At 37.5% G+C, this 10,680-nt stretch overlaps 2 protein-coding genes across 7 annotated transcripts; one reads left to right on the top strand and one right to left on the bottom strand.

Annotated features, from left to right (window-relative positions):
* Positions 1 to 277: 277 nt before the first annotated feature.
* On the bottom strand, positions 278 to 5,365 carry LOC140755488 (protein artemis). The gene is made up of 4 exons (XM_073090774.1): positions 5,232 to 5,365; positions 2,366 to 2,657; positions 1,246 to 1,684; positions 278 to 870 (listed from the first exon to the last, which is right to left on the bottom strand). The coding sequence occupies exons 2-4, from the start codon at positions 2,649 to 2,651 to the stop codon at positions 360 to 362; spliced, it is 1,236 nt and encodes a 411-aa protein (XP_072946875.1). The 5' UTR covers positions 2,652 to 2,657; positions 5,232 to 5,365; the 3' UTR covers positions 278 to 359.
* A 258-nt stretch (positions 5,366 to 5,623) lies between these two features.
* On the top strand, positions 5,624 to 10,536 carry LOC140755487 (protein artemis-like). Of its 6 annotated transcripts, XM_073090769.1 has the most exons (5): positions 5,696 to 6,101; positions 6,219 to 6,301; positions 6,853 to 7,144; positions 7,842 to 8,280; positions 8,981 to 10,536. In XM_073090769.1, exons 3-5 carry the CDS (start codon positions 6,859 to 6,861, stop codon positions 9,489 to 9,491), a joined length of 1,236 nt encoding a protein of 411 aa, XP_072946870.1. In that variant the 5' UTR covers positions 5,696 to 6,101; positions 6,219 to 6,301; positions 6,853 to 6,858; the 3' UTR covers positions 9,492 to 10,536. The 6 variants fall into 6 exon arrangements, with proteins under 6 accessions (XP_072946873.1, XP_072946870.1, XP_072946869.1 ...); XM_073090772.1 differs by lacking the exon at positions 6,219 to 6,301 and having other exon boundaries at positions 5,624 to 5,762; XM_073090768.1 differs by lacking the exon at positions 6,219 to 6,301.
* Positions 10,537 to 10,680: the final 144 nt, after the last annotated feature.

The following is a 10,680-nucleotide window of genomic DNA, read 5'->3' on the forward strand; positions in this document are numbered from 1 at the left end:
TTATTTTATTAACGGGGTCCGTGAAAACTGTGCTTCATTTCCAAAGGGTCTGTTGACTGAAAAAGGCTGGGAAACGCTGTACTAACTTAATCTAACACAAAAGTTTGAGGTCTATCCATAACTAGATACTAAATATTGCTACTAACTTAACAGCGGTGAAGGAAAAAATCGTGTGAAAATCTACATACCTGTGAAAACTTAAAAAAAAACGTTTTGAAAGGTATGTGAAGTCTACCAATACGCACTTTTCCAGCGCGGTGGACTATGGCCTAATCCTTCTCATTCTGAGAGACCGTGCCCAGAGGGACAGTTGAGGGGTTGATGATGATGATGATGATTAATGAATAGAATTCTAAAAATCATCCAAACATTTTCTTCAAGACCGCAGGATCGACTTTTCTGTCCTTTGGCGACCTAACCGCGCCATAACGACGCTTTACAGGAGTTTTCTTTGAAGACATCCCTTCATACCGACCCACATAAGTCGAATTACAATCCTCTACTACATAAGACCTAGGCGCGCTATCAAGACGCTTAACAGGAGCTTTATTAGAGGACATCCCTTCATAACAACCCTCATAAGTCGAATTAGAACTCTTTACTACATACGGATTGGGAAATCCGACAACTTTGTCAGGATTTAGATAGTTCACAAAACTAATTAGTTCTGATCTACTGCAGTGTGTTGCAAAGCATATAAAATATTTGTCATGTTTATTCCTGACAGCTGGATCATCATCCGACCAACTACTCCATGTCATTGCTGAAAAGCGTATTCTCTTAGTTCGAAATCCGTTTCGGGCACAGTTCAGAAACACCCTCGTCTCCTCAGAATTATTCGTGACCCCGGGCACTAAATGTTGAATGGTGCTGGAAAAAAAAATGTTAGTTGCACACAATGTTTTACCAAGTGCAAGTCTAATTTTATGAACGTAAAACCCTCTGTGGTGACCACCGCCACACCTGTTTCTAATAACAGCAGTGTAGCGCTGCTGTGTTCTGGTTTGAAGTGTGGTAAGAGACATGCGTTTCCGAGGCGTTCCAGCTTAGTCCTCAGGTAGCGGCGCATCTGATCGACCACAGGCAGGAATCTAATTCTATCTGGGGTTGATTACAGATGTCATACGACAGTAGCCTTACCATCAGGTGGACTGCATGCTTGTCTGCTACTCTTATATTATAAAAAAAAAAAAAAAAAAAAACAAAAAATAATTATAACCTTTGAGTATGGAACCCTAAAATTACCTGTAAAAGTCCCACTTGTCATTCACATATACCTTCATGTTCAATTTCTGATATATAGTATTAAACACATGTTCATATGTGTAATGCGCCGGTGTTTCCAACACAACACACACATTCTCATCCTCCAGTAGTTGTGATATAAGACTCACTGCGTCTAAAGCCGTATCACTTCGTTTTGGGAAATCCATATAATCTTTATCATTGAATGTCGTATCCACATACAAGGTATCCAGTTTAATGATCTCTCCGTCGTGGTGCAGCGCTGCGTACTTTGGTATATCATTTTCTCGAATTCTAAAATCGCCGGTGTACAAAACTTTTTTCGCTATCGTCTCGAATAAGAACATAGTTGAACCCATGCAGTGACCAGCGGGTATCAGAGTCACACTTAAGAATGTTTCACTTTGATTGTCACCTGGTAAAGGTATTAAATTTGAACCTAAAAATAATGCTTGTGTTAATATATTGACAATTAGATGATAATTCTTCGAGCATATCGCATCATCATTATCACAGTCCTACTGCTGGGCACAGGTCTCCTTTCATAGTGAGAAGGATTAGGCCATAGTCCACCGCGCTGGCCAAGTGCGTATTGGTAGACTTCACATACCTTTGAAAACATTTTTTTTAAGATTTCTCAGGTATGCAGGTTTCCTCACGATGTTTACCTTCACCGTTTAAGCAAGTGATTATTAATTTGTAATACACACATAAACTTTGAAAAACCAGAGGTGCCTGGGATTTGAAATTTTGAACCTCGGACCCCTTGATTGAAATGCGTGCAACCACTAGGCTATCACTGCTTCTGTTCCTTTTTTATAAAATATGGATGGTAAGTGACTACTGCTGTCCATGGACATATGTAATCAACCCCAGATAGGGTTAGATATTCCTACTCGAGGTTGTCCAGAGACACGCCTCTACCCGTGAGAACTACGAGGAACGCCTCAGAAAAGTATGTCTCCCTTACCACACTTCAAACCTGAACACAGCAGCGCTACACTGCTGTCATAACAGAACTAGATGTGGCGGTGGTGCCGGAGGGAACCTCAGAGTGTTCTACCGCCTTCACACAAACTTCCGTTTTTACCATACAAATATAATAAGAATAAGATCATACCTAGCTTAAGGATCTTTACATATGGCTTCAAGTGCGGATTATTATGCTTAACAATATGTGCACATAACTCCGTTGCATAGATAAAAACATTTTTTTTGTCCTTTAATTTTCGTAGTAAATTCATACGGTCTAGACCAACCGTATGATCTGTATGAAAATGGCTTAAAAAATAAGCACAAGCCCCATCTGTTGCCGGGTTTTCAAAATTATCCACATATATTCCTGATATCTCTTCTACTTTTCCATTAAAAGATGACCTCGTTCTCGGGCCTTGGTTTCCACTCATTTCAATCTGAAATGAAAAAGAAAAATTGTCATTTAAATTTTAGTTTGTTTTTGCATGTGATGTATGTGAGGGTCAGGTCAGCTGTGAGCAGGATAGCCTAGTTAAGAAACTCGGTCTCTTGATCGAGGGGTCCGAGGTTCAAATCCCAGACGCCTCTGGTTTTCAGTTTTTCAGTACAAATTAATTACCACAAATGAATATTTAGAAAAAAGTAAAATTGACACGAATTTAATATATATTTTTTAGCTATTTGAACAATAATATATTTTAATAAATTAATTGTAATAATGATGTTATTTTGTAAGAATATAATGATAATTTGCACACCTTATAAAGGTAGAATAAGAGACGATGTAATTTATAAATTAAGATCATTTTATGTACCTTATCCTTATGCAAATAAAGAAATTGAAATTGAAATATCACTTGCTTATACATATCACTTCACATCATCAACACATTACCGTCGTGCTGGGCACGGGTCTCACAGAATGAGAAGCATTAGGCCATAGTCCACCGCGCTGGACAAGTGCAAATTGGTAGGTGATGTAATTAATGAATATAAAGACTTCTAACCACAGAAAAGGATTTATTCGGATTATAACGACAAAAGTAACACACCCATAGGTTAGTAAAGATTACTCACTCCTAACAAGAAAAGGTACCCAGTTTTGAGAATTGAAATAGTTGCGTAAAAAAGTTTTGCCACGTCTCCGTGCTAAAATGTTCCTAAAATATTTAAATACTTTATTTATTATATAAATTACGCAGTATTAGTTATTTATTCGTAAATTTTCTCTAAAAATGTTTTTATTTGTCAAGAATTAAAAAAAATAACTGACAAATCAGCCGTTTGTGGCTTTATTCAATTTCAAGGCGGCGAAGTATCTCCATCTATATTATAAAGAGGAAAACTTTGGTTGTAATGAATAGGCTCAAAACCTACTGGACCGATTTTAAAAAATCTTTCACCATTCGAAAGCTACATTATCCACGAGTAACATAGGCTATATTTTATATGAAATATATTTGATAAATAAATTTTGAGGCGGTACAAAGTTTGCCGGGTCTGCTAGTATAATATAAAACGTAGAAGTGAGCGCTTGCTAATTTTTATTCGCCAGTACGCAAAGGTGCGACATTACTATTCAATCAATTCAGGCGCTTCGCATGTTTTTTCTTTATAGCATAGGAGTAGCAGACGAGCTTGCAGTCCACCTGATGGTAAGTGGCTACTGCCGCCCATGGACATCTGTAATCAACCCTAGATAGGATTAGATATTCCTACCTTTATAAATGGTTTGTTGGTTGCCATGACTTGGTACGTAACAACTACCTTGTAGTAGTGTTTGTATTTGTATTGTTGTGTATTACCACAGTATAAGGATATACAGTATTTTATCTTCATACAAACGCACGAAACGCAAGCCACGCCTACTCGCCTCGAGGTAAGTAATCACTTGGTCAGTAGACATGTACCTACATTATAGAAGGGGAGTTCAAAATTTGTCATCATGCCCATTACAATAAATGACCCCTGTCAGCCCCTGTGTGCTAATTTATTTTGATACCACAGACAATATATTAATAGACAAATTTAACAATAACTCGGTTATTATTGTTAAATTTGTTTCCGGGCAGTGTTTTTAAAAGACACATGTCTTCGAAAGGACAGATCGTCAAAATTCTAAATTTCTCAAGTCTCTCTGAATTGAAGCAACCAAAAACAGCACAATATAGTCTATAACTTTTCTTCGCCATATTATTCTTGAAACAAAAAAATATACTTCTTAAAAAACCGTCACATCACCCGCTCGTCACCGTGGCACATTCACGACAGTGCGTATACCAAGTCTACTGATTCCAAAAATCGTATTATTTCGGCAATAAATACAGTATTAACTGAAATATTAGCATTTTTAAAACAAATTTTAAATTAAGCGCGAAAACGCTCACGGGTGTCATGGCGTCCGCGAGTGACGTCACGCTTCAACATCCCATAGAAAAGTTCAAGCAATACGGTGATACGCCAAAAAAATGACGTCATTCCGCCCCGATTAGCGTTTTAGACAAGATGGCCGAATGCATTATTTCATGCTTTTATTTCATTGAAAATATAATGAATCCTAAAGTTTTTATTAAAACTGGGCTATTTTTGAGAAAGCTTTCAACATATTGTTTTTAAGTAAATCATTTATTCTTCGATTTTTTAATACTGTCATCATGCCCATTGTAACAAGTTCTAGTTGTCACTTGTCAAATAAGTTATTCTCTTGCCGCCAGTCATCTCGAGATTCTAGAGTTTTTTATTAGGTTATGATCCTAGAGTTTCGTTTTTATTAGTAACTAGTGGTGCCCGCGGCTTCGCCCGCATTTTAAAGAAATAATACGCAACACCACAAAAATAATAAGAAATAGCAACTATTCACGTATTTATTTATATTTTATTTGTATTTCTGTGCATTCCTAGTGTTTATGTGATAAAACTCGAAAAAAAATCCTATCTTTTGGTATATAACACTTTTGTAATAAGTCTAATATATTGCATTTAAACAGCTAAACAATTAATGTAGTACTTACATGTTAAATGAGTATATCTGTGGGTTTTCTTTCTTGAATCTGAGTTACAAATAGATACAGTACACACAACCGGGATCACTTCTACTAAACACTATTTTAGTAATTTTTAATCAGAAATCTTTAAAAATAAGCGAGATTTGTTTTTACCACAACAAAACACAAGGCTGATACAGGCTGATACAGGCTGATACAGGCTGATAGCGTATAGTGAAAGGTCTCGCCTGTCTATCTCGCTCTAACACACACGTATACTATGCTCTGACTCGTTCGAATTGCCAATCTATAGTATAATCACGGTACAAATATCTATAGTATAATATAGTTATATCACAGTATAAGGATATATACCTTATAACGTAGTTATATCGTTGAAGTTTTTTCCATCAACGAAACGTCAAAAAGTTAGGCTGAAAGGCAAAAAGCCAAAGCCGTAAAACAACATTAAAAAAAAACAAGTACGCTTATAAACAAACAGTCAAACAATGCTACCCTGACGGCTACATACAATACGTAATCTTCAGAACAAAATTGGTAGTTATTTAGCTTTTATAACTAAAATTGAAACAAATGACAAATTATAAGACGTGTGCAGTGACGATGTGTACAAGTACGACCGCTAAATATTCTAACAAATTTGCTTATACACGTTCCTAAATCGAAATCTCATAAACGTTAAAAGAACTTGCAGACAGAGGATGTAACATAAGAGAAGTATTATTTGAAAAAGGAATAAGGAGTGATTCGTCTACGCTAAATCAAACCGGATGTAATCAGAACAAAACAGCAAGTTGAAGTATTCATAATATTTACATAGATTAGTAAAGATACTTCGCCGCCTTGAAAGTGAATGAAGCCACAAACGGCTTATTAGTAAGTTCTTTTTTTGAATTATTGACAAATAAAAACATTTTTAGAGAAAATTAACGTATAAATAACTAATACTGCGTAATTTGTGTAACAAATATATAATTATTTCAAATATTTTAGGGACATTTTAGCACGGAGACGTGGCAAAACCTTTTTACGCAACTATTTCAATTCTCAAAACTGGGTACATTTTCTTGTTAGGAGTGAATAAGCTTTACTAATCTATGTATATTTAATATATTATATAGATGTCTTTTTCTTTTATAACATAGAAGCAGCAGACGGGCATGCAGTCCACCTGATTGTAAGTGGCTTCTGCCGCCCATGGACATCTGCAATCAACCCCAGATAGGATTAGATATTCCTATCTGAGGTCGGCCACAAATGCGCTACCCCTGAGGACTAAGCTGGAACGCTTCGAAAAAGTATGTCTCCCTTACCACACCCTTCAAACCGGAACACAGCAGCTATAACAGAAATAGGTGTGGCGGTGGTGCCGCTGGAGTCGAACCACATTTTTTTTTTTTTAACTACACTGTAATTAACAATTATATTTCAGGTCACCATGAAATAAAATTAATTTGTAATACACACATAACTAAAAGAGGTGTCTGGGATTTGTACCTCGGACCCTTCGATCAAGAGGCCGATTCTTAGCTATCCCTGCTCTCAGCTGACCTGACCCTCACATACATTACATGCAAAAACAAAGTAAAACTTAAATAAAAGTTGACAATTTTCTTTTTCATTTCAGATTGAAATGAGTGGAAACCAGGGCCAAGGAACAAGTTCATCTTTTAATGGAAAAATAGAAGAGATACCAGGAATATATGTGGATAATTTTGAAAACCCGGCAACAGATGGGGCTTGTGCTTATTTTTTAAGCCATTTTCATACAGATCATACGGTTGGTCTAGACCGTATGAATTTACTACGAAAATTAATGGATAAAAAAAATGTTTTTATCTATGCAACGGAGTTATGTTCACATATTGTTCAGCATAAGAATCCGCACTTGAAGCCATATGTAAAGATCCTTAAGCTAGGTATGATCTTATTCTTATATTTGTATGGTAAAAAGGAAGTTTGTGTGAAGGCGGTAGAACCCTCTGAGGTTCCCTCTGGCACCACCGCCACATCTATTTCTGTTATAACAGCAGTGTAGCGCTGCTGTTTTCTGGTTTGAAGTGTGGTAAGGGAGACATACTTTTCTGAGGCGTTCCTCGTAGTCCTCACGGGTAGAGGCGTGTCTGTGGACAACCTCGAGTAGGAATATCTAACCCTATCTGGGGTTGATTACAGATGTCCTTGGACGGCAGTAGTCACTTACCATCAGGTGGACTGCATGCTGGTCTTTACTCCTATATTTTATAAAAAAGGAACAGAAGCAGTGATAGCCTAGTGGTTGCACGCATTTCAATCAAGGGGTCCGAGGTTCAAATCCCAGGCACTTCTGGTTTTTCAAAGTTTATGTGTGTATTACAAATTAATAATCACTTGCTTAAACGGTGAAGGAAAACATCGTGAGGAAACCTGCATACCTGAAAAATCTTAAAAAAAATGTTTTCAAAGGTATGTGAAGTCTACCAATACGCACTTGGCCAGCGCGGTGGACTATGGCCTAATCCAATACATTCTGAGAGGAGACCCGTGCCCAGCAGTGGCACAGTGATGATGATGATGCGATATGCTCGAAGAATTATCATTTAATTTTCAATATATTAACACGAGCATTATTTTTAGGTTCAAATTTAATACCTTTACCAGGTGACAATCAAAGTGAAACATTCTTAAGTGTGACTCTGATACCCGCTGGTCACTGCATGGGTTCAACTATGTTCTTATTCGAGACGACAGCGAAAAAAGTTTTGTACACCGGCGATTTTAGAATTCGAGAGAATGATATACCAAAGTACGCAGCGCTGCACCACGACGGAGAGATCATTAAACTGGATACCTTGTATGTGGATACGACATTCAATGATAAAGATTATATGGATTTCCCAAAACGAAGTGAAACGGCTTTAGACGCAGTGAGTCTTATATCACAACTACTGGAAGATGAGAATGTGTGTGTTGTGTTGGAAACACCGGCGCATTACACATACGAACATGTGTTTAATACTATATATCAGAAATTGAACATGAAGGTATATGTGGGTGACAAGTGGGACTTTTACAGGTAATTTGAGGTTTCCATACTCAAAGGTTAGAAATTGGACAAGTGCAAGTCAAATTCGCACACTGAGGGCTCCGGACCACCAAATGTTTATTATTTTTTACTTTTTCCATTCATTTTAATATTTTCAACGATACTTAGCTGTATTTGTTTGTTTAGTATTTGTTGTTATAACAACCACCATTATGGTGGTAAAAATAAAAAGAAGTTGAAAATAAATGGGTGTCCCCATACATACATACATCCATACAAGAAATCGCTATGTTTTGATGTTTATCGCTTTATCGAACCCTATGAGGTAGATAGTCGAAAATTTTACTCTGTATTTACTTCTATAGCTGCTATGATGAAAATTACTAAAACTAAAAAAAATTAAAATATTGTTGGGACGGTGCAAGTAATATAGGAGTAGCAGAGAAGCATGCAGTCCACCTGATGGTAAGGCTACTGTCGTATGGACATCTGTAATCAACTCCAGATAGATTCCTGCCTGTCGTCGATCAGATTCGCCGCTACCTGAGGACTAAGCTGGAACGCCTCGGAAACGCATGTCTCTTACCACACTTCAAACCAGGACACAGCAGCGCTACACTGCTGTTATTAGAAATAGATGTGGCGGTGGTCACCACAGAGGGTTTTACCTTCATAAAATTAGACTTGCACTTGGTAAAACATTGTGTGCAACTAACATTTTTTTTTCCAGCACCATTCAACATTTAGTGCCCGGGGTCACGAATAATTCTGAGGAGACGAGGGTCTTTCTGAACTGTGCCCGAAACGGATTTCGAACTAAGAGGATACGCTTTTCAGCAATGACATGGAGTAGTTGGTCGGATGATGATCCAGCTGTCAGGAATAAACATGACAAATATTTTATATGCTTTGCAACACACTGCAGTAGATCAGAACTAATTAGTTTTGTGAACTATCTAAATCCTGACAAAGTTGTCGGATTTCCCAATCCGTATGTAGTAAAGAGTTCTAATTCGACTTATGAGGGTTGTTATGAAGGGATGTCCTCACAGAAACCTCCTGTTAAGCGTCTCGATAGCGTGCCTAGGTCTTATGTAGTAGAGGGTTCTAATTCGACTTATGAGGGTCGGTATGAAGGGATGTCCTCACAGAAAACTCCTGTTAAGCGTCGTTATAGCGCGGTTAGGTCGCCAAAGGACAGAAAAGTAGATCCTGCGGTCTTGAAGAAAATGTTCGGATGATTCTAACGCTTCGTTTAGCTTACACCTTTGAAATAATGTCATTGTTATGGTACTGGATGCGTTCAGTCAGCTGGGACGTCATACCCTCCGGGTCTCTCATATGCTAAGACAATGTTAACACAAGGGCGGTGGGCATGGAAATTCGGGTCTCGGGATACCCTCTTTGCCCGGGCAGATTCTCAGGGGGCATGTGCGTATTAGAAATTAATTATCACTTGCTTAGACGGTGAAGGAAAACATCGTGAGGAAACCTGGATACCTGAGAGATTTATATAAAAAAAAATCTTAAAGGTATGTGAAGTCTACTAATACGCACTAGGCCAGCGCGGTGGACTATGGCCTAATCCTTCTCATTATGAGAGGAGACCCGTGCCCAGCAGTGGGACAATAATGGGTTGTTGATGATGATACGTTGTAAAAAGGGAAAGTAATAAAATTTAAAAATACGGCAACCATCATCTTTTATTTCCATCCCACATATATATAGCATAGTATTTATTGTTCTTCTATGGTTTCCTTCAATTACAAGGCGGTGAAATATCTATACTTATCTATGTGTGTAGAAGATAACTTTTATTATAGTAACCCCATAGAAATACTAAATCTTTATTAGTAATGTGGCGCCATCTCTTGTTAAGTAGCGGGAGGTCGCCACATCGGTCTCAGTTCGGAACTTGTATATATGCAGGATAATTAGAAAACTTCGATAGCGTGATTCAGAATACTTGTGGCGCCATCTCTTGTCAAGTAGCGGGAGGTCACCGCAAGTAATATATCTATGAGTTATTTGAATGCCCGGCGACATGTATACATGTCCGTACCAAAAATTTCCTAAGCGGCCCATGGACATGCATACATGTCCGAATTTAGCGCCTTGGTATTTGACTTATTTTAAATTATCTACGTATTATTTGTGGCTAAAAATACTTTTAATATGTAGTCGGTGAACCTATTTTACCGATACAACGTATTCCTTCACGTCACTAGTACAAAAAAAAAAAATTATGACATTTCTATTCAGTGACTTCTCGTAACTACTAACGTTCGTTACGAAGTTCGTTACTTGAAAAACTTTAATCATACTGTACTTTGAATGGCGCGACATTCAAATCTGGAACAGGTTTGGAATACTACACAATTATGGAGGAAAAAACAATATTGGTTGATAAAATAATATTGTGGAAAATAT

Source organism: Epargyreus clarus, unplaced genomic scaffold (assembly GCF_041222505.1).
Source record: "Epargyreus clarus isolate Ecla_fem2 unplaced genomic scaffold, WU_Ecla_fem_2.2 ptg000033l, whole genome shotgun sequence".
Taxonomy (NCBI): domain Eukaryota; kingdom Metazoa; phylum Arthropoda; class Insecta; order Lepidoptera; family Hesperiidae; genus Epargyreus; species Epargyreus clarus.